The following is a 22,340-nucleotide window of genomic DNA, read 5'->3' as shown; positions in this document are numbered from 1 at the left end:
TGTTTGCTTTAACATCTGATATCATGCTTTGGTCACTTGCTACATGATTGTCAATTTATTTCTTGAACTAACTAGTGCAATAAACAACCCATCGATGCAAATGCAATCAGTCTATTAAAAACACTGTAATAATATTTTTTCAGAAGAACGCTTATTTCCTACATCGGCAATAAAAGTCAAAACTATGATGAGTGGAGAGTAACTTTGAGGATGACGAGTTACATAAAACACGGGAGTTAGAGGTCTTTTCTATACACACCCATAAATGCTTCAATCTAAAAGTGAGGCAGATGTAGTGATGTGTGAAGTCTATATACAGGCACTAAAAATCATGGGTCACCCTGACTACACTGGTTCACCCCATTGAATTTCAGGTCTAATCACAGTTTACACTGCGAGCTGGATTTATGGCATCTGTTTTGTTTCTCGGCAGAGAGCAATAAGCTGTTATTGTTTTTGCATGTGCTCTGATAAATTACCAGACTCACAGCTGAATTTGTTTGCCATGAAAATCAACAGTATTTCTTAAGCGCCTGCCATGTCAGTGCATTGTCAAGCATTATCTTGTGCCTTAGAAGAACCACTCAAGTCATCAACTGTAAGTAATTCTCAAGATGTGCTCTTATCTTTATTTAAGACTATAGTGTTCACTTTGGTAGCATAATCAGGGGTGACAAAAATAACCTCTCAACTAATTACTTCTCAAGAGCAGTGTAATAACACTGAATTTAGTCTACAGTTGTACACTGAAAGGATTTTTCTGTTCTAGTTTAGAATAATTCATTAAATATGTCCTGCATAGCAAAGTTAAACAGAGACTTTTCTGTAAGATATATAGATGTTTCTAAACCAACAAACATATTTAACCATTTAAACAATGTATAGAGTATTTCTTGGATTAGTCATGTTTCTATCAAATCTCCTTTGTAAAGGCTATAAAGAGAATGAATTATCCTGCCAGGATAAGGATGCATATAATCTGTAGCATTTGGATTATAATGTATTTACTTTTTGATTAGCTTTCATAACTGGGAATTCAGAACAGTAATTAACACTGAATACAGTTATTGAAGGACGTCATTTATTTGTAATGGAAAATTGAAAATAAAATACTGGTAATAAATAAATGTATTTAAAACAACATAATAATACACCACTGCTTTTGCCCTGTTTAGCCTGCAGCTTGGACTAAGATAAGCAAGAGATAATGGATGTCACGTGGGATGCAGCCTTTCAGAGTAATCAGAGTGAGTAAAGAACTCAAAATATCAAAGTAATAAAAAAAAGTCATGAATTGTTGAACATTAAAGTGGACTTGACACTTTACATGTATTAAGGCTAATTTACACCATGGAACCCTGCTCTAAAGACTGTCACTGTGTCACTGTAACAGAATCACTGGGTTGGTTTGTTGATTGGTTGCAGGTAATAGACTTGAATTAGTTTATGTTAGCTAACAGTAACAAAGCCAACAAGTGAGTGGAAAAAAAGAAAACTAAAATTGGAAAGCAGTCTATGCAGGGCTGTAATAAGGAATTTTAAAAAACCTGCAAAAAAAACAAAACAAAAAAGGATGCGCTGTTTACTTTAACTCTGTGTCTTTTAAGCAGTAATTTGTTTTTAGTTGCTGTCTAGCTGCACTGAAATGCAAAAATCTGTCTGTTAAACATGATGTTAGAGTTTGTAGAGCACTTTACAAATGAGGACCCTGTGGAGGAGATCCTGTTTGAGTCAGGTGCACCGAAGTCAGAAACTTGATTTTTCCTGTCATTTTTCCTATCCACTGGTGTACTAAGCACGGCAATACCCTGATGTTCACAACATTCGATCAGTGCTGTTTTATGCAATAACATTTTGTGGAATCTCAAACACATCCAAACAGTTTACAACATATCAGGTTACTACATTCACCACAAATAACCCTATAAGTTTCTTACCAAAGCATGATCAGGAATCCTAACATAAAAAAGTCCAAATCTAATTGAAAGAGAGGATTGTTTCCCTGCGGACACGCTGGTGGATATAAGGATTCCCAATTTTGCTTTGGTAAATGGCCTGTATTTGTATAGCGCTTTACTAGTCCCTAAGGGCCCCAAAGCGCTTTACACAACCAGTCATCCACCCATTCACACACACATTCACACACTGGTGATGGCAAGCTACATTGTAGCCACAGCCACCCTGGGGCGCACTGACAGAGGCGAGGCTGCCGGACACTGGCGCCACCGGGCCCTCTGACCACCACCAGTAGGCAACGGGTGAAGTGTCTTGCCCAAGGACACAACGACCGAGACTGTCCAAGCCGGGGCTCGAACCGGCAACCTTCCGATTACAAGGCGAACTCCCAATTGGATCCTGTGCAGTAAATCAGCTGTTCCTAGGACTGCGCTCTTCTGGACAGAGATCTCCGATGTTGTTCCTGGGATCTGCTGGAGCCACTCGCCTAGCTTGGGAGTTTGGGGAACTGACTGCTCCGATTACCCCTGGGACCACTGTTACCTTCACCCTCACATCTTCTCAAGCTCTTCTCTGATCCCTTGGTGCTTCTTCAGCTTCTCGTTTCCCTTTTTCCTGATGTTGCTGTTATTTGGTACACTACGTCGATCACTACGGCTGTCTTCTGCTTCCTGTCTACCACTATCATGTCTGGTTGGTTAGCCACCACTATTTAGTCTGTCTGTATCTGGCAGTCCCACAGAATCTTAGCTCGGTCATTCTCCACCGCCCTAGGCGCGTCTCCTATTTTGACCTTGAGGTTTCCAGGCCATACTCGGCACAGATGCTTCTGTATACTAAGCCAGCTGAAACACCAAACTGAATGTCAGACTCCAGCTTGGCTCTCATTGACACAATCCTCATTTATAAATGCTCTACAAACCATAACATCATGGTTAACCGGTGGATTTTCCCATTTTAGTGCAGCTAGCTAGCAATGAAAAAACAATTAATGCTCAAGAGACAGACAGTGAAAGTGGACTTTTATATATAAATATAAAACTTATTGCTGCAGTCAAGGGCAGCATAAATTTGACCTCCTTACACTGCATATCAGTTCCAGTTTCCTTGTTTTTCACTCAGTTATTGGACCTGTCACTAGTTAACTTACATAAACCTATTTAAGTGTCTTAGCAGCAACTAAACAACTAACTAACCAGTGATGTCACTTTCTGTACTGGCACAAACTGGCACTAAACACGTCCTGAAAGCTTTCACTTTAAGCACTTAAATCCAACTACACAGACAGTTTTAAATCTATAACAGTTTTTTTGTTCAGTAGCAATGATACATGTAGTGTTTCATGTCCATTCAAGTTGAATGCATTCAAGGAACAATCTGTTTAAAATTCATACGTTACTAAACAGAGTATATAGGGATTTTCTTTTCTGGAACTATGGCCGTTTAAAACATGTTTTCCTTCTCTAGGTGGAGCGATGCCAACTGAGACAGCTCAAAATGATTCAAAGTGCCAGAGTTTCACTTACAACCCAAATGTTATCCCAGCCCTCTACTATCTGATGTTCCCTTTAGCCTTGTTGCTGAATGGTGTAGCAGCCTGGGTGTCCCTACACCTTAAGTCCACCACCACCTTTGTGGTGTATTTGAAAAATCTGATTGCTGCTGACACTTTAATAACCTTGATCGTCCCATTCAAAATTGCATCTGACTTGTCGGGTGCATCACAAATTATATTCAAACTGTCATGTCGTTATTTCAGCGTCGTTATGTACAGTCTAATGTACATATGTATTGGTTTGTTGGGTTTAATCAGTGTAGACCGTTTCTTCAAAATCATGACACCCCACGTAAACTTTGGCCAGAATGTGACATTTAGCAAAGTGATAGCAGGCTTAGTCTGGATAACAATATTTGGAGTCTCAGGTTTACCAAATATAATTTTAAGTAATAAATCACCCAACTCGACACAGGTCATTACTTGTATGCAAATGAAAGGAACAGAAGGAGTTGCATATCATACAAAAACAGTGATTTTTGTCAATATTTTCTTCTGGATTGTCAGTTTGGTCATTGTGGTTTGCTACATCTGCATCACAAACAAAGTCATTGAGTCATTTCGAAACTCCGGCAGCAATAACAACCATGGAAAGCAGAAAATCAAACTACGTGTTTTTCTTGTTATTATTGTCTTTTTTGTGGCGTTTGGACCATATCACATAGTCAGGATCCCATACACGTTTCAGCAAGTCAACTATGCCAGTAATTCCTGCTTGTTTGAACTGAGCAAATTTGCCAAAGATGCCAGCCTTTGGCTTGCCACCACAAACACATGCATAGATCCACTTCTCTATGTCTTTCTGTGCAGAGAGTTCAAAGAGAAACTGGTATCTTTGATGGCAGATGTTGCCATCTCACTTAAATTGGCTTCAGCACCAGACAAACCAGACACCACTTTGCAACAGACTAAATTCTGATAGATCTTACGAAATAGTATCCCCGATTAGATCGGCTCAGATGTTATTGCTGTATTGAACTTAATTATTCCTGTATTTATTAACATTTAATTGCATTATTTACTCTTTTAAATCGTGTAAAATTGTCCTTTTAGTACTAAATGTACCACATGAAGAGTTTGAAAAACTGTAACATGAAACGCAACAGAGTGAAGTGGTATTTTCATGCATATTTTATGTAAAGGTAGCACTTTAATCAGAAGGCGAATGGAGACAACGCAATTATCATGCAAATCATCTGTCTTTCATGTAGATGTTTTGTAATGACTGTGGTTAAAGTAAATAAGGTTCATGGCAATAAAGAGTTTGTCTAAAATACATTTTTGTATGATGTTAAGCATGTATGCAACAAGTTTATGTCCTACTGCATTGCTTACTAATTATTAATCTGCTAAAATATATGTCTGTATATTCCATCTGATCTCACTGAGCTTTTACTTATATATTTTTCTTTGTGTGTGCCAAACTGACTGTTGGCTCATGGAATTATATTGTGTTTATCTGTCATGATATGTATCTACATGTGTGATGTGTGTTAAGCAACAACATCATTTGGAGACTTGTAATAGAAACATTTCTCAACTTGCTTTTGCAGCTGTCATAATTCTTGGTTCAAATCCAAACAAAATCCCACAGGAAGTTATTTTTGCAATGTTCTCAGAATGTCCTATTTTTAACAAGAAAGTGAGAGTGGAAGGGGATGGTCAATCAGTCAGTTGTTGTTGTAATTTGATACTATTTACAGAAAATACACGCTATTTCAAACAGGGGCAATTTATAATAATATCATTTTCTTCCCAATTTTTTTTACATTAATGCATCATGGTAGAGCTTGCTTGCTTTCAAGTGAAGTCAGTCAGAGCAATGTGCAAGCTTTGCATGTTACTGTTGCCCACTAAAACCACAGCTGGTGGAGACTTTTTGAAACAAGGCGTAAGTATTGAACATTAGTTGCGAGGTGGAGCGAAGAGCTGTAGGGTGCAAGAGGTCTGCAAATAAGTCTGTGGCTGTGGTGTTCGCCTCTTAACAGCTACTAAGTCTGACGCAAGCTAGCGGAGGCAGAGGGACTGGCACGGAGTAGAGCAAGCCTCTCAGCAGACAATTGGAACAGGAAGCAAGGAAGGAAAGGGTCTTTCACCCGGAGGAAGACTGGCAAACTCATTGGGATTGTGACAAGACAGCCACACATTAGCTCCAGGGACCACCCATTGTAAGAGCATCAAACACACACACACAAAAACACTTAAAAAGAGAGAGTCAGAAGGGGAGGAAATACCAAGAAAGACATAAAGATTCAAGACTCAAGCCAGAACCAGTATTCCTGGACTGATTAAAGAACTAAAATAACAGCAGGAGGTTTTCAGTTTTATTTATTTTTTTATTTTCCTTCATTATTTCCTGTGGCTAAGAAGAAAAAAGAGGAATTTGATATTTCACTTCTTCCTTTTTATGAAACATTGTATTTTCCGTTGCATTTTGTCATTATTCTTCTCATGCCCCACCTAAACAGACGATAAAGACACAAAAAGAAGGTAAGACTCAATTACTGGCTTGTCATGTACATCTTGCAGATAAATTACTTTGTGAAACTGGGCACAAATACTTAATTTGCCTAACAATGTAACTTGCAGAAAATCTAATTAACATTTGAGTGCACACTAAACCAGACAAAGGTTTGAAAGCAGTGTGTATTAGTTGCCATAGTCCATGTGTATAACCTCAGTGCTATTCTTCAGAGCAAAAAGAAGAGAGGACATAGGGAATATAGAATGAACAGAAGCTCAGACTGTGCATTTAAAGTATATATTAAGTCTGTATCTACATGACTACAACAAACAAAGTATTGGTATTTTTAAGTAGAGGGTAGGAAGCAGCTGTAAGATTCAAAATGATCTGATAATTCCTGTTGTCAATTTTTTTGTAACTCTTGTCATATAAATGAATAAACATCTGTCATATAAGTAATTATAATAATAAAGTACTTCAGCTACATTTTCTTAGGGACTTTTGAGAGATAGACACAATAATGCTATAATTATCTCATATTAATTGTAGAAACAGCATATTACAGTGTTTTTATCATTTCTTATGATGTCTCTGTCATCTTTTTTTTCACTCTCTCATCCTGTCAAAAGCCAACTAAGGATCACAGTATGAACAACACCCTGTCCAACACCACCTCCTTCAAGTGTGTTCGGGATACCAGCATAACAGCTGTGGTTTTCCCCTGCCTATACAGTGTCCTCTTCATAGTTGCTCTGATACTAAACTCCCTCGCTGCATGGATCTTCTTCAGTATCCGAAGCACTTCAACATTTCTGGTCTTCCTAAAAAATGTGGTAAGACACCAAGGCTTTTGCTTTGTAGGTTTACTCTCCGCTGCAAAGTAAGGAAACAACAACAAAAAAAAAAACAGCATTACAATAACAAGGTTAAAATTTGCTCAACAACAGGTGGTGGCTGACTTGCTCATGACTCTGACCATCCCTCTGAAAATCTTAACGGATGCAGGTGTGGGTTCCTGGCAGCTACGCGCCTTCCACTGCAGATACTCTGCGGTGCTCTTCTACATCACCATGTACATCAGCATCCTCTTGCTGGGTCTCATTAGCTTGGACCGTTACCTGAAGATTGTCAGGCCCTTTGGGAAGTGTGCCCTTCAGCGGGTCCATGTTGGTCAGATACTAAGTGCAGCTGTTTGGGTGGTAATGCTATCATTAGCGTTACCCAACGTTATTCTAAGTGACAAGCCGCCACGGCCATCTGGAAACAGACTGAAGTGCACGTCCATGAAGAGCCCGGCTGGCTTGCTGTGGCATGAAGGTTTCAACTACTTCTGTCAGGTAGCTATGAATTAAGGAAACACTTTGAAATTTAAGTAAACATTCATATTCAACCTCCTTCCATAAAATTTCAGAACCAGCTGTTCTCCTTTAAATGTATCCCACAGATGACACTGCTGTCAGCTTTTTAATGTTACTCATAAGCATGTGTGTAAGCAAATTTCGCACAATAGAGAAGTGTTGCTATTAATATATCTGAACTACACAATCAGCTAATTTAAACAGAATACACGATGTCCTTCTGCAGTTATTAGAATCTTACTGCTACTGCTGACCTAAATTAATTGGAGAAAAGCTGTGAGGTGCTCCTCTGATTTCCCCTTTTCTTGTTTTGTTTTTCTAGGTTATTTTTTGGGGGACGCTTGCTTTGATGGTAGTCTGCTACACATTCATCAGCAAGAAGGTTTATGAGTCATACAAAGCCTCAAAGAGTAGATCTCGGGGTGCCAGTCGCAAAACCAAAGCGAAAGTCTTCGTTGTAGTGGGTGTGTTTTTCATCTGCTTTGCACCATTTCACTTCGTCCGGGTTCCCTATACCCTCACCCAAACACGGAGCGCAACAAGTGACTGCAAGGCTCAGAATGCCGTCTACTTTGCCAAGGAAACCACCCTGTGGCTTTCAGCAACAAATGTATGCCTAGACCCGCTTATCTACGTGTTTCTATGCAAGGTGTTCAGGAGAAGACTGACTGCTGCACTCTGTATTAAGTCTCTCCAAAAAGGTTTTGACTCAGCCACATCAACGCAACTTGAGATCTCACAGATAGCCTACAGTAAAAGGCTGTCACACAACGGCACGTCAGAAGCCAGTGAACAGTGCACTCTGGGACACAATTAATAACACCCTGGAAGAATGTTTATTTTGTATATAGTAATTCCTCCTAATAAGACGGTTGTAAAAAAAAAACAAAAAAAAAACATGTAAAAACGAATGCAAGTTTATAAGAAACTGATGAGTAGACAATGTGTCAAAGAAGGAAAGCCAAAAAGTCTCTGTGAGCTACGACTACTGCTTTTCATACAGTACTAACCAAGTTTCTTTGTTTTTTGCTAAGTCATCCATCACATTTCCTTGCTTGCACTTGCTGTCATTTACACTTCCTCTTTTCTAATCTTACATAAACTGCACTTTCCCTTTGCAAAAACTTTGACGTGGTGAAGATCTTGACAGCACAAGGATTAATAACAAGGGACTGAATAATCATTGAAAAGAAGAATAATAGACTTTAACACACTCTGCTTCCAGTAATTAAAATGTTACTATCAGTTTAATAAAAATTATATTTTTCATGCTGCAGTTGCACAGTGTTCACTTTTATGTACTTTTCTGAGGCTAACAAAGCTCACACAAGCATCATTGGTGGGTAAGCTAAAAAGCAAGCCAAAACATATACAACAATAGCTACATACAAATAGATGAGGTTTGAAGTTAAGTTTAGGGGGGCTACCATGAGTCGTAAATATGTCTTGAACTAGCGTTAGTCATGAAATTGAATTTGTGTATTCTTTATGTTGGCTTCTGAACACAGACGATTCAAGTATGAGAGATCGTGAATAAGAGATCATGATCTTGACAAAATGTTGTGTCTGCATCAGGTGATAAAGTGCGCTGTTTGCTAATCAGAAGGTCAGTGGTATGGTCCTTATCTTTAGTCTGCTTAAACTGAATTGAAAGTGAATATTAAAAATGAAATAAAACCAAACATAATGGCAAATATAAAATTGAAATATCTGTTTTGGGAAACGTAAATACTGGTGTTAGTCAGTCTGTCACATCTGGTACTTAAAGAAAAGATGCCAATTAAATAGAAAGAAAAGGTCAGTGCATTATGAAAGCTTGACAGGAATATGGTTGAGAAACACAGACCTTCAAATAACTTTTCATGGTGTTTAATTATTTGAATTATTTGTTTGTTTGTTTTTTGCTTGCACACTTTACAGTAAATGATAGATGACAATATTTACCTATCTAATATCAGTGTTATTTCATATTTGGGACATTTTTTGAAAAAAACAATGAAGGTAAAAAAAAAGAACAATGAACAACACCCTGTCCAACATGAGGACAGAAACGCAGACACATAGCGCATTGTAGGAGATCAGCTATTTGATAACAACCACTGCAACCCAACTAGAACAACGCCCAGCAATGCTGCAAGAATTTCCAAGTATAGTATACTGCCTTTCACAATGCTGCAGCAGCTTCTGATGAATTTTCAAATTGAACAAGGGATGGGAAAAAGAATACAGATCTGGAATTAATGGACTTTTCCCCACACTACCACACCCCGAAGATGGGCTTCTGGACATTCACAAACTGGTTCGGCAGAATTAATGTCACTTCCCACCTGATTTATAATCCAGTCTGCATGTGGGTTTGATTAATATAATAATGAAATATGATCTTTCTCCACCCCACCCACTGTCGGTTACGATAGAGGCTGATATTTGGGCAGGAAATTAATGAGCTACTGAGTGGGGAGAGTAGCAACTGCAGCCGGGGGAAGGACCATTCATCACCTTCAGATTAAATCCTCTGACAGATGATAGTAGTGAATTATGAGAAATACTAAATTACATTCATGGAAATTAAATAAACCCCCCAAAGATAATGTTACCTACCCATTTCCACAGAAACAGAATTCTATGACTAGGGATCTATAACATGAGGTAGGGACTGACATTTACTTGCATGGTTGTGTAGCTCACATGTCAGCAAAACCAGTAATGTCAAGGTCTGCACTGACAGACCGTGTGAAGGCTGAAATGTGGACCCAAAAGCAGACATGTGGAAACAAAACTTGATTTCAACTAAACATGAAACACGAAACATGAAACATCTAGTACCTGAGCTAGACGAACAGACGACAAACAAAGGGAAACTCACACAATATATACACAGAGAGGTGACAACAGCTGGGATGAATGGACATGATGACACAGGGGGAGTAAAACTAAACACACTGAACACAGGATGAGAGACTGTCAAAATAAAAAAGGAAGCAGGAAAAATATGGAGCTGAGCGCGAACACACTTGTCAAGTAATGTTTTCATGTTAGAGCTGCCAACAGTTTTAAAACACTCACTGTGATTTTAGGAAGTTTATTAGACAATTAAATATGTTAGGATGATATATTTATATTGCACGGAATCTACATTTGGTTACAATAAAGTAAAAAAAAATCTGAAAAAATATATACATAGAATCAGAATCAATTGAAGTATCTCGGGGTCTTGATCACGAGCGAGGGGAGGAGAGGAGAGCAGGAGATCGCCAGACAGATTGGCGCTGTGGTGCTGCAATGAGAGAGCTGAGCGTAAAACATCGAAAGGAGCCAGTTGAGGTGGTTAGGGCATCTGACAAGGATGCCTCCTGGGTGAGGTGTCGGGGGATGTTCCACTGGGAGAAGGCTCTGGGGCAGACCCAGGATATACTGGAGAGATTATATGTTGCAGCTTGATTGGGAACAGCTTGGTGTTCTGCCACACAACCCGGAATTGGTGGCCAGAGAGAGGGAGGTCTGTGCTTCTCTGCTTCAGGCTGCTGCCCTGAGACCCATCCCCAGATAAACAGAGGAAAATGGATGGATGGATGGAGTGATATAACATTGGGGGTTATTAACAGCATTACTCTGATAAAGAGTGTGATTACATTATCACATCATATGAGAGTTTATTTGCCAAGAGTCTGTGTCCAAAAATGTTATATCCACTTCAAAGACACTGACTCCTCAACCTGTATCTGTCTCCTTTCACAAAACAGTGGACAGTCAGCCTACACTCACTACAGATGAACACCGGGTACAGTTTATGAGGGTAAAAACATAAAATACCACAAAATATCGAATTGGCACGAGTCATGCCGTTTTCATCAACGTGAGCATTCTGCTCAGCTCTTTCTGATTTGCATAAAAGATTTATAGTCCAAAGTTGGGCTGTTATACAATTGAAACTTCATATATCAAATATGTTTCAAGATGATCGGTTGACCCCCTTTTAGGCTTTTTTTTTCACGCTATGAAATGTTTAAACATGAAAATCTTGAAAACTATTAAAAGATAAAATCCTGGTCTGTCACTGGTCTGTCTTACCATCAAATCAGCGTCTGTAATTTGAGATAAATGTCTGAGTATTGGTTTTTGAAATACAATTTATCATATTTGCTCAATCTAACGTGTAAGTGTAATGAAAATAGCATTTGTTTATTTTGTGACTATCAGCGCCCCCCACCCACCAAGTTTTTGTAGTTTGTAGTTTTGTATAGTTTTTGACATGTTGATGACATGTTGGGAATCACCTGTCAGGTCACCTGACAATTCAATTCCAATATAGGCGATTTAGCTTTATTGCTTTATTCTTCCATCTCCTATGAAGAAATATAGTCTTTACAATTTTCATTAACCTTTATTCTCACCATCTTTGAATCCGGTGACCAACGAAACTAGCTATCACAATAGTTTAAGCTTTTAAATTAAAGTGACTACTTTATCTGTCCAAAAATACTGCCACACTTTTTACTGTAAAGTTTAAAACCACTTGAATCCGCTTTCGTTTCTTCAAAGAAGAATTTTTAAACGCAAACTCCGCTCTTCTTTTTCAAAACATCCCTAAAAGACCATCTTTCGTTTTTCAGGGAAAGGTGATCTCAACAGTAGCTTTTAGCGTCTAATATTTCATGCTACATCGTGACAAACGTTACTAAACCTTACTAACTAACCGTTTGTGCTCACTGTGTAAGACGAAACCTCGTCTGTTATTTACACTCATCCCACTCCGCTCAGCTGACTGTGCGCGCTCCCGAGGCGTACGCCAGCTTCACTGCGAACATAATGCCACGTGACGTGCATAACGGGTCATATGACTGACACTCTTAGGTCTTCCTCTCTGCTGTGAACCTCACAAATAATCGAACATGGCGGATTTGGAAGAGCGGCAGAGATTGTTGGGAGACGAGGACAGGGGCAGTGGACCCGGCAGGCCCATGCTCGCCATCTGCGACCCCAGCCGCTTACTGCACCGACTGGTTGTCCTTTTTTTTATGTGCTTCCTGGGATTCGGTAAGGAGTAAAAGGCGGCACGGCGAGCTATTTGGGAGATTTGGGACTAACTAAAGTTAAATACTATCAAGCTACTGTAAATAATGCACGTTGTTGTCTGCTTATTATGTATGAAATGTATAATAAATGCAATAGTGTCACGTCTGAGCCCCGCTAATGTGGGTGCTTTGTTCCAGGAAGCTACTTCTGTTACGATAATCCCGCTGCACTCCAAAGTCAAGTCATCCAGGTATTTCACACATAATTCAAACTTTTACACCAGGGCCTTAAAACCAAATGCAGACATTTATTTTAATCCCACACTAACAAGCTTTTGGAGATTTATTTTTATATAGAACAGAGGTTATCTTTTAAAGATCACCATACTCTATGTAAACAAAAAAAATCTACATAATAAACAACAAGAACAGTCAAATAAGATTCCTAGTAAATGGTGGTGTTACACAGATTTATTCAAAAACCTAGAGCCTACTGTGCATTGTGCTCAACACAAAATGATAGCAAAAACTAACACAAAGCGAGAGTCCAATGTCTGTTGTTTTTCTTCTGTGACTCGCCCAGGATTTGCATCTGACGACTGCAGACTTCATGCAGTTGTACGCCTGGTACTCCTGGCCTAATGTAGTCCTCTGCTTCTTTGGGGGATTTCTGCTTGATCGGGTCTTTGGTGTCAGGTAACGAGAAGAACCAGTCGGTTGTATGTTTTTTGCCAACTATGTGTTGTGTATGTATTTTCACCCAAAAGACAAAAGTGAATGCTCCGTATGGATTTTGTACATGTCGTCTTGATTGGTATCTTTCCCCATGTTCTTGTTTACAGGCTGGGAACCATCATCTTTTCCCTTTTTGTCTGTGCTGGACAGGTAATATACTCTTGAAGTTTCAGAAGAATGCAGTTACAGATATACATTCTGTTTAAATCCATATAGCTCAATAGAAAAAATCCTTGGGAAAACTGTGGTGATTAGATTGTTTTTAACTTTTCTACCTCTGCATAGGTGGTCTTTGCTGCTGGAGCATGGACAAATCAATTTTGGCTAATGGAAGCTGGACGATTTATATTTGGGTAATAAAACCAAAACAAACTGTCTTCTAGTTAAACCTTTTTATTTTACTAGCATGTAAAAATGTAAAAAACAAACAAACATTGGTCCTTTTCTTGTTTGAAATAGTAATAAAAAACATGCAGTTTCTTATGACACTGATTCATATCAGCTTACAGAATATGAATGATATAGTCAGAAATACCATATATGGGGGATTCTTAGCGAACCCGAACACACATCAAGTCGCTAAAACAAAGTCAGTGTGGTGTTATTCAGTCACATATATTTATCCGTCAAGAGACATTAAAGTCTGATTCTAGGACTCAGGTTTTCAGTCTTGTTGCTTACATGATCCCTTCTATGTTGTCTTTTCTTGGGTAGTATTGGAGGAGAGTCTTTGGCAGTAGCCCAAAACACATATGCAGTGAACTGGTTCAAAGGCAAGGAGCTCAATCTAGTATTTGGCCTTCAGCTGAGCATGGCTCGCGTGGTAAGAACGCTCCAAATGAAAAAGTGCATTTATACAGGCTTTGAAATACTTGTATTTTTGTTTGTTTTGATATTTTCAATGAGGTAAGCTGTACAAAATGCATGCCACTGACTTCTCTGCTCATCCCAAGGGCAGCACGGTGAACATGAACATAATGGGCTGGATTTATAACAGAGTTACAGATGCTGTTGGCTCGCCTGGACACGCCGTGCTGGGTGCATCACTCTTGATAGGTAAATGTTTTACAGTTGCACTTCACTGAACCTGACTTGTCAGGTGAGTTTTACACTCTCAGACTCCAGTTACACCCCCTTTATTTCCTTGTTTGGTAGAAATGCTACACCCTTTCTTTTTTACTTCTAAGTTCAAGTAACACAGCTAGCACAAACCAACAGAGAGAAGTGATATAGAGAACTAAAAGTGCTGCCGGCTGTTCCAGACGAATCACAAGGAACAGAAGAAGTGCCAGTTCTTGTAACGTTATCCTCTGACATGCAGACGTTTCCACTTTTGCACAACTTGCAGTTTTGTGTTGTTTCCTGCTGCTTCTAATTTCACTGAACATGTTTAGTGGCAATAAAATGATTCTGATTCTCCATTTCTTTTTCTCCCCTTAGCTGCCATAACGTGCGTGTTTTCCCTAGTCTGTGCCTTGGTTTTGGGATTCCTTGACAAAAGAGCCGAGAGGATCCTCAACAAGGAACAAGAAGGAACAGGTAACATCTTCCCATACTTTCTCCCTCAATTTTGTGTTTTCCCTCTTTCACTCACATCAGTGAATGAATACTAGAAGTCCTTCCACAATCGTTGCAGATTGCCCCCGTGTGCAAAGTCAGATTTAGTTTTTGTTTTGTTGAGCTCTAAAGCCAACTATCTGGTTTGACTCTACTTTCTCTGTTGTGTTGGACTTTTTGTTGTTGTTGTGTTGGTGGCAGTTATAGCCAGAGGTGATTTTGTGGTTCTAACCCTAGTCACATGACAAAAATAACCTCTTGAATTTATTTACATTTAAAATGTCAAGAATATCCACTTGGTCTTTAGGTTGAAATTACCAGAAGTTAGTTGTCAAAGGTCTCTCTGACCTCTCAAAACCTTTTTTTTTGGTTGCAATGGTTGCATTGTGTGGTTTCATTAGTTAACCCATTTGCTGGCTTGTCAACAGTTTAATTTCTCAAAAATTTTCAGCAGAAGCAACATTAGCAAGTTGAGTTGGCATCGCATGATGTCACCCTATTAAAAGGGAAATGAGAAGTGAGAGCGCTGAAGCCTGAAATGCATCCATGTGTATCCTGCCTAACTCATGAAGTAATTATTAAAAAAAAAAATCACGCACATCAAATATGATAAAATAATGAACTGATGGCATTTTTGTATTCAAATGGTTTAGTCTGCAGAATCATGGATGAAAACTACTACTCGGCGGGGAAGAAAACGTTTAAATTTGGCATGCTGTAGCATTTGTCAATAAGGAAAAAGGTTGACATGTGTTAAAGAAGCATTTATTCTTTTAGAGTTGGTCAAAGCAAATGGTGTTCTCAGACAGATTTGTTTTTTGTGTTGCATGTTAGCCGAAGTGATCAAGATCACGGATGTGAAGCATTTCCCTGCAGCCCTGTGGCTTATCTTCATCGTTTGTGTAGGCTACTACGTGGCAGTTTTCCCCTTTATTGGACTGGGACAGTGAGTACTCCATACGTCTGCACTCTTCCTCTAACACCATGTTTCCTCCAGTGGTCCTTATATTGCTTTTATAGTATATATACTGTCTGCAGAACGCTGTCTGCTCTGTGCATCCCCTGTTTCTCATGAAATACAGGAAGCAGCACACGGATCTAAACATCCAAGTGCATTATCTTTGTTTGTTAGTGGTGTATTTTATATGTTATTCATTTAATGTTAAAAGTGACCTGATTTAGTCTTTCCTAAAGTCAACATATCCTGTGATGTGCCCATAACCATTTAGCTTTGAGTGAAGAAAGAACTCCCACTCTAAATAATGCACTGTTATGGTTAAAATGCTTGATAAGAATTAAATAAAGAACCGTCATGAAGGTAGTTGTTCAACCTCACAATGTTGTGTTGTGATTAAACTACAAAGGGAGTTTTTGACAAATAGCTTTGAAGTGAAAGGACACAATTGCAGCCATTACAAAATGAATTTCCTTCACTGAAAGGCGTTCTCAGATCACGTAGCAACTGACATGGATTTGCCACAATGGGTCAGCGCTAACTGAGCGGATGGCTGCTATGAAAATTCAATCTCTCCTTTTGTTGTCATAACAGCCAAAAAGCTAAGCAGTGCTTTGTACTGTGAACGTATCATCTTGTCTTTTCATTCGCAGGGTGTTCTTCATTGAAAAATTCAGCTTCTCCCCAGCTCAAGCCAGAGCTGTCAACAGGTAACTCAGCTTAGGTGTTGCCTGTTGGGCAACTGAGACCAAGCTACCTTAAGATATTAGCACTCTTTATATTCTGCAGTTTTTGTGGCGGGTGAATTTCCTAAAATAGCGTGTTCTTCATTTAATATAGGGATATTCTTTATATAATGTTTTAACATGAATCATTCATTGTCCGTTGTCTATCTTTCCTAGTATTGTGTACATCATATCAGCCCCTGCATCTCCAGTTTTGGGCTTCATGGTTGATAAGACTGGGAGGAACGTGTATTGGGTATTGCTTGCAGTGGCAGCAACACTTGCCGCTCACATGATGCTGGCCTTCACTTTCTGGAACCCATGGATCGCAATGGTGACTTCCCTGGCAACCTTTTACACTGCACTTAAACATTTTGCACATTCATAAACCGTTATAGTATGTCTTGAAAATTGAGTCTGTTCGTGTGGATGAACTAAAACTTTTTTTCAGTTGGAGAATTGTTTTATCTCGTGTCCAGTTAACTTCTTTGGTTTCAGCCAACTGAGAAATTGTAAAGTGAGATTCTGTGCATTTGCTTGATTTCCAGTCCCTGCTTGGCGTGTCATACTCCTTATTGGCCTGTGCACTTTGGCCCATGGTGGCTTTTGTCGTGCCTGAACATCAACTCGGGACAGCCTATGGCTTGTATGTGCCTTTTTTTTTATCATTAAGACTTAAATTATACATATTCTGCTTGTTTGGGCCACCCATTAACATATAAATATTGCTATATTGACACTGATGTGTGTTCTCTGTCTTTGCACATTAGTATGCAGTCCATTCAGAACCTGGGACTCGCTATCATTTCCATAGCGGCAGGGGCGATCCTCGACAGCAAAGGGTACCTGGTTCTGGAAGTGTTTTTTTGCGCCTGCATTTGTGGTCAGTACTTTTATGTCTTTTTGTTTCCCTTTTTTTTTTTTCAAAGTCTTGTTAGACACTTGTGAGTGCCATTGTTGGTTATGTCTTTTTTTGCATTGGTTTTCCTTCCACTTTCTTGTAGTTGGACTGATAGCCGCAGTGTTGCTGTACTTTGTGGATTACATTAAAGGTGAGAAAAGACTGGAGTGTTGAATTGTCCCACATTTTCACTCCTCTCTGTTTTGTGTTTCTTTATTGTCTCCGATTTTCTTCATAAGCTTTCTCATATGACATCTTTTCACTTTACTCTCACACTCTTTTCCTTACCATCAGATTCACTCACTGCTTAATGTGCCTATTTCCTTCTCTTGCTCCAGGAGGAGATTTGAACCTGTCAGCCACAGCCAGAGCCAAACTCAGTAAAGAAGCCAGTTCAGATGCAGAGTGAGTAGCTTTGACCTTCCACACACCGTCAGTGCTTTTCCACCCACTTGCGCATCAATTAGACAAGCATCTCAGAAACGTATTGAACACTTCTCTCATGCAGTCAAGTGACATAAACACATTGTAGGTAGACAGAAACTTCCAATATAGACACAACTAATAGTTTTAACTACAAATAATAGTTAATAATGTATAGAGGTTATAAAACATACCAAAAGTTTTGGTCGATTAAACTTTAATTTGTTCAGAGTGGTTGTTACAGAGAACAGGGTTATGGACTTGCTAGGGATATAATACAGTGTATCAATAATGTTATGATTTCTTATTATCCACGCTTAAAATGCAAGAAACCTGTACAACATGTATTTTGTATGTATTATATATTATACATGTATTACACATATAAAAATGAAGCGGACTGACACAGACTTTGTTGTTGGTTCTGCAACAAAGAGAAATTTTAAAGGTAAAAATCCTTTATTAGGTTTTAGTTCAAAAGTTTTTTTTTTTAATAAACACACACAGGCAAACATGTTTTGAAGCGAGTCTTCTTTAACTTCAGGAAGTCATTTTCTATATTAGCTGGCTGGGTTATGTGCTTCGGCTTTCATATTCATTTGTACTGACACGTGCATGTTAGCTGTGGTTGGTTTATTTTGTACTCGCAGCACTGAATGAAACCAATACTTCTACTTTCAGTTCACAGTTACAATTAGAAAGAACGATGAAAGTCACATGTTTTCTGGACTCATGTAGAACCTGACTAATCTCTATTTTTATGTGTGTGTTATGACTTGTGCAGACTGATTAATATCTCCTGGTTCATGCCTTAATTGATATTTTCCAGATGATGATGATGATGATGAGCGAACACACATGGTCCTGGGCTTCAGAGCCAGAAGGCTGCAGTGTCCACCCCTGAGCTTTCAATCTGCTACCATGGGGCAGGACTGCGGTTCTGACTCCGCCCAGTGATGTCATCTGTGGTTCTTCACACCAGAACTGACTGTCTGGAATTGGGACTGTTGCATAACCTTGCATAAATGTCTAAATGCGATTTTACGGGACACTTGACAAACGACATATCCTACTTAATCCACAGTTACTCTCCAATGTGTCAAAGTTACTTTATTTCTACTTGGATTCACTCACTACTGACTTTTTGTGTGTGTCAAAGTTCAGCATGCTTGAAAAATATTTGAATTATCAAAAGATGACATTTGTACTTACAGCACAGAGTGAAGGGGTCCTTTGATTTTATCATGTACTATTTATTGTTAATTTAGCTTTTTAACATGTAAAATGGGGTAACTGATTTTAAATGTTTGGGGTTTTGTTTTTTTTGTTTTCTTGTTTTTACAAAAAAAAAAACATTTCTGCACAACTGTTATTAGCCTGGTTGCAGAAAACTCTGCAGTTCATTTATGTACACACCATTTGTCACAATTACTAACCAAAATCAGTCTTTTTGGACTGTGCTTGGGCACAATGGGCTCATAGTCAGTTCTAATATGTTTCATTGACCTTTGTGTGGCAGGTTATCTCAAAAAGAGCAGAGCTTACCCATGTAATGATATTCACAGTCTCAACTTTTATAAACTCTTCCATTAATGTGACCTTTATTTATTTAAAGAGTCAGATCAGTTCCACGCAAGAATTGTGTTTTATCGATTGTCTTTATTGCTCTTTTATCAAGCTCAGGTAATTAATTCTTTCTAAGCACTTCCCCAAATTGATATTTGTTTTATCTTAATGGTGTAACAACATATTCAGCTTAACACTGACCATTCCAGTAATGTGGGAGGAGGATTTTGTGTTAATGGCAGGGTCACGCACTGTGGATGATTAACATTCACTACCTCAGTTGGGCAAATGAACCCTTATTCGAGTCTTAACAAGAATTTCATACATACATAAAGACAGCCAGTACAATTAATAGTACAAAAAGGGAAGAAAAAAAAAAGGTAGTTACACATTTAAATGACTATACTCAGAAATGGCTGCTCGGTCAGCTTGTTTGCTCTGTGGTGTCGGGAACTCACTGCAATTGTTTAACAGAGAAAACTTGTATTAAACTTTAACTGACATTGAACTGTGTACAAGATGACTGTGAAATGGTACAGAAAAATTCAAAGTTATTGAAAAGATCACATTTGATGCCATGAACAATGACATTCAATTAAACATTTTTTTTAAAGTATCCTTTTTTTTATTTTTTTTATTGAAGTAGTTCTGTAATGCTTCTGTGTCCTTTTCTCTGTCTTCTGCAGCAGACTGGGTGACTAATCCTATTGTAATATTTGCATAATTGTGTTCATGTTAGTGTTGGCTGCAGAGATGTTCAGAGTGTCTATGTTATTTTATTTTTTCCTGCAGGAAAGAAAGGCAGCCAAGTAAGCCGACACAGGGTGAGCTGGCTAGACTGGCACCCATGTCTGCTTTTGGCTTACGCAACCGCTATCTCTCCAGGCTGGGCGCACAGGTACACAAACACACACACACTTTATGCAATTCATATTCAAAGAGAGCCATTTATTAATCCGTTCAGCCTCTTATCTTTACAGTGATAGAACATTATGTTTTTTCTATTATTGTTCTGTTTGTAGGCTTTGCTTCTTCGCTGTTGTAACTTCCACTGTGGGGGTTTTTCTTCTTCATTTAATCTGTCCTGTCTTCTCTTCGCTCAGATCCCAGACCACTTCTCCAGCCATCTGTCATCACTTGCTTACAGGAGTGTTCTGAAATGATGCCCTTCATTCAGCTGTCTGCTGCTCCAACACTGTCACTCTGTGCCTCGAGACAAGTATATGCTAAAATAGACGATGCTTTAAAAAAATGTCCTATTTTCAATGGAAATTTGAAGCGCTTTTTACCTCCAGGTTATTTTTAATCTTCACTTGAATTACTGTTCCGAGTGTTCGCTGGTGTGTTTGTTTTATGGCTACTTAATGTCACTGTTTGGAATATTTTAGACCTGTCTTATTTTCCATTTTTGAACTGAATATTTCTTCTCTTTTAGAAATAAGATTCTCTACATACGACAGAGGGCACCAGTTCCCACAAATGTTTAATGTCACCTATGACCACAGTGTTGCTGCTTTCTATTGAGCAGTCTGTTGATTGTGGTGTTGCTCCAGTTTTGCAAGTTAATTGCAAGATGACCTTAGTATTTGCATAATAATTGCACAATTAGTGAAATTTTGTATATTGTTTAGTTATGACAAATGCATTTTTTAATTTAAATCAATAAAATGAAGTATAAAACACAGAGAATGCGTTTGTAGGATAATTTAAATCACTGTTGTCTACCGATCACATCCCTTCACGGATTATACCCTTCACACCTCTTGCTGACCAGACACACAGTGGGCTCCACTCTTTTATTCCTCCTCCAGAGCCAGGCTCTGAACTTCAGACGCTTTGGCTGAGAACTACAGAAGTAGATGAGAGGATTTACGCAGCAGTTTAGCACGACAACCGGTTTCCAGACTTTAAACGTGATCATGGCCAGGTTCAGCAGATGACAGTTTCCTGGCATGTAGACTCTGACAAACATGTAGACAGTGCGGACAATATGATACGGCACAAAACAAACGGCAAACATGAGGCACACAGTTAAAAGGGTATACAAGCACTTTTTGCGCACACGCTGTTTCCTGGTATTAGAAATGCAGTCCGCGGCCCCGCAGTACAGCACCTTTATCATGGAGCAGTAACAGGTGACCACGACCAAGAATGGGATCAAAAAGCCCGCTATAACCAAGAACAGCCCATATGGAAAGAACATATCAAATTGCGTCGGGCCGGTCATTTCAAAGCAAACAGTCATGTTGTTGATCACACCCGTGTGCGCAAACACAAATGTCGGTGAAATCTCGGCATTGGCTAGAATCCAAATGGACCCTGACGCAAGGATGGCGAACTTTCTGGTCCTGAGGCGCACAGCAGCGATGGGATAGCACACCCCGATGAACCGGTGAACGCTGACGCAGGTGACAAACATTATGCTACAGTGGAGGTTGACCAGAAAGACAAATCTAACAGTTTTGCAGAAGATGTTGCCGAAGGGCCAGAAGTTTCCCATAGCATCGCTGATGATAAGTGGAGGAAGGGCCAACACGAAGAGGAGGTCCGCGACTGCGAGGTTGGTCAGGTAGATCACCGTGTTGCTCCAGCGGCGCGTCCGACAGATAACGCACCACAGCAGGACGCCGTTTAAACTCAGGCCAAGCAAAAAGACTAGGCTGTAGGACACCGGGATAAGGATCCTTTTATAGTAGGTGGACAGCGGGCAGATTTGGAAGTCCTCCATCCAAAAGGCCAAATCTGATGGTTTGATAGGCCCTACAGCAAAACGACCCTTAAAGGAGGCCTTTTAGTATTTAGGCATCTTTATACCTCACCTCTTCGGTTCTCACCTGAGTCTGTGTAGGGTGGCGTGATATAAAATATCAATCGTGCTGTTTGTTTAACTTGAGTCCAACCCACACCCTGGAAGTTAGTTGCTAAGAGCAAATAGATTGGCACACCGTGAGCAATTCCCAGCAACCTCCCCCCCCCCCGCGCGCGCGCGCACACACACACACACACACACACACACACACACGCAAAAGATAAACCGCGCAGAATACAGCGATTAAAGTCGATCGCCAAGTTAAATGACGCCGTGTCAACACGCGCGGGGGGGGGGGGGGGGCGCTGTATTGAAAAGCAG

General features: G+C 39.4%; 3 protein-coding genes across 6 annotated transcripts; 2 read left to right on the top strand and 1 right to left on the bottom strand.

Annotated features, from left to right (window-relative positions):
- Nucleotides 1-5,497: 5,497 nt before the first annotated feature.
- p2ry13 (purinergic receptor P2Y13) lies at nt 5,498-8,909 on the top strand. Of its 2 annotated transcripts, none has more exons than XM_086262830.1 (4): nt 5,498-5,679; nt 6,605-6,808; nt 6,923-7,312; nt 7,656-8,909. In XM_086262830.1, exons 2-4 carry the CDS (start codon nt 6,623-6,625, stop codon nt 8,148-8,150), a joined length of 1,071 nt encoding a protein of 356 aa, XP_086118956.1. In that variant the 5' UTR covers nt 5,498-5,679; nt 6,605-6,622; the 3' UTR covers nt 8,151-8,909. The 2 variants fall into 2 exon arrangements, with proteins under 2 accessions (XP_086118956.1, XP_086118955.1); XM_086262829.1 differs by having other exon boundaries at nt 5,498-6,001.
- Nucleotides 8,910-12,169: 3,260 nt separating this feature from the next.
- On the top strand, nt 12,170-20,888 carry mfsd1 (major facilitator superfamily domain containing 1). Of its 3 annotated transcripts, XR_015124699.1 has the most exons (18): nt 12,170-12,370; nt 12,547-12,599; nt 12,932-13,044; nt 13,191-13,233; nt 13,369-13,436; nt 13,798-13,906; nt 14,037-14,139; nt 14,524-14,622; nt 15,475-15,586; nt 16,249-16,305; nt 16,498-16,654; nt 16,869-16,966; nt 17,091-17,203; nt 17,325-17,372; nt 17,560-17,626; nt 20,003-20,108; nt 20,314-20,505; nt 20,646-20,888. XR_015124699.1 is itself a non-coding variant. In XM_086261774.1 (17 exons), exons 1-17 carry the CDS (start codon nt 12,226-12,228, stop codon nt 20,371-20,373), a joined length of 1,551 nt encoding a protein of 516 aa, XP_086117900.1. In that variant the 5' UTR covers nt 12,170-12,225; the 3' UTR covers nt 20,374-20,888. The 3 variants fall into 3 exon arrangements, 2 of the variants coding, with proteins under 2 accessions (XP_086117900.1, XP_086117901.1); XM_086261774.1 differs by having other exon boundaries at nt 20,314-20,888; XM_086261775.1 differs by lacking the exons at nt 20,003-20,108; nt 20,314-20,505; nt 20,646-20,888 and adding an exon at nt 18,474-19,826.
- LOC147314669 (P2Y purinoceptor 3-like) lies at nt 20,235-22,026 on the bottom strand. Its single transcript, XM_086261776.1, has one exon. It carries the CDS (start codon nt 21,936-21,938, stop codon nt 20,949-20,951), a length of 990 nt encoding a protein of 329 aa, XP_086117902.1. The 5' UTR covers nt 21,939-22,026; the 3' UTR covers nt 20,235-20,948.
- Nucleotides 22,027-22,340: the final 314 nt, after the last annotated feature.

This window comes from Aulonocara sp. 'chitande type north' Nkhata Bay, linkage group LG14, assembly GCF_057382095.1.
Source record: "Aulonocara sp. 'chitande type north' Nkhata Bay isolate Kocher_YH1m ecotype deep benthic linkage group LG14, A_spYH_male_GT1.1, whole genome shotgun sequence".
In the NCBI taxonomy this organism is placed as follows: Eukaryota; Metazoa; Chordata; class Actinopteri; order Cichliformes; family Cichlidae; genus Aulonocara; species Aulonocara sp. 'chitande type north' Nkhata Bay.
This window is presented reverse-complemented; position numbering and strand designations above follow the sequence as displayed.

Bases quoted from the DNA above. Each gene is read 5' to 3' on its own strand.
- mfsd1 (XM_086261774.1), top strand. From the start codon at position 12,226: ATGGCGGATTTGGAAGAGCGGCAGAGATTGTTGGGAGACGAGGACAGG. The intron at 12,371-12,546 runs GTAAGGAGTAAA...GCTTTGTTCCAG, and splicing joins TATGTGCTTCCTGGGATTCG to GAAGCTACTTCTGTTACGAT. The intron at 15,587-16,248 runs GTGAGTACTCCA...TTTCATTCGCAG, and splicing joins CCCTTTATTGGACTGGGACA to GGTGTTCTTCATTGAAAAAT.
- p2ry13 (XM_086262830.1), top strand. From the start codon at position 6,623: ATGAACAACACCCTGTCCAACACCACCTCCTTCAAGTGTGTTCGGGAT. The intron at 6,809-6,922 runs GTAAGACACCAA...GCTCAACAACAG, and splicing joins TGGTCTTCCTAAAAAATGTG to GTGGTGGCTGACTTGCTCAT. The intron at 7,313-7,655 runs GTAGCTATGAAT...TTGTTTTTCTAG, and splicing joins GTTTCAACTACTTCTGTCAG to GTTATTTTTTGGGGGACGCT.
- LOC147314669 (XM_086261776.1), bottom strand. From the start codon at position 21,938: ATGGAGGACTTCCAAATCTGCCCGCTGTCCACCTACTATAAAAGGATC.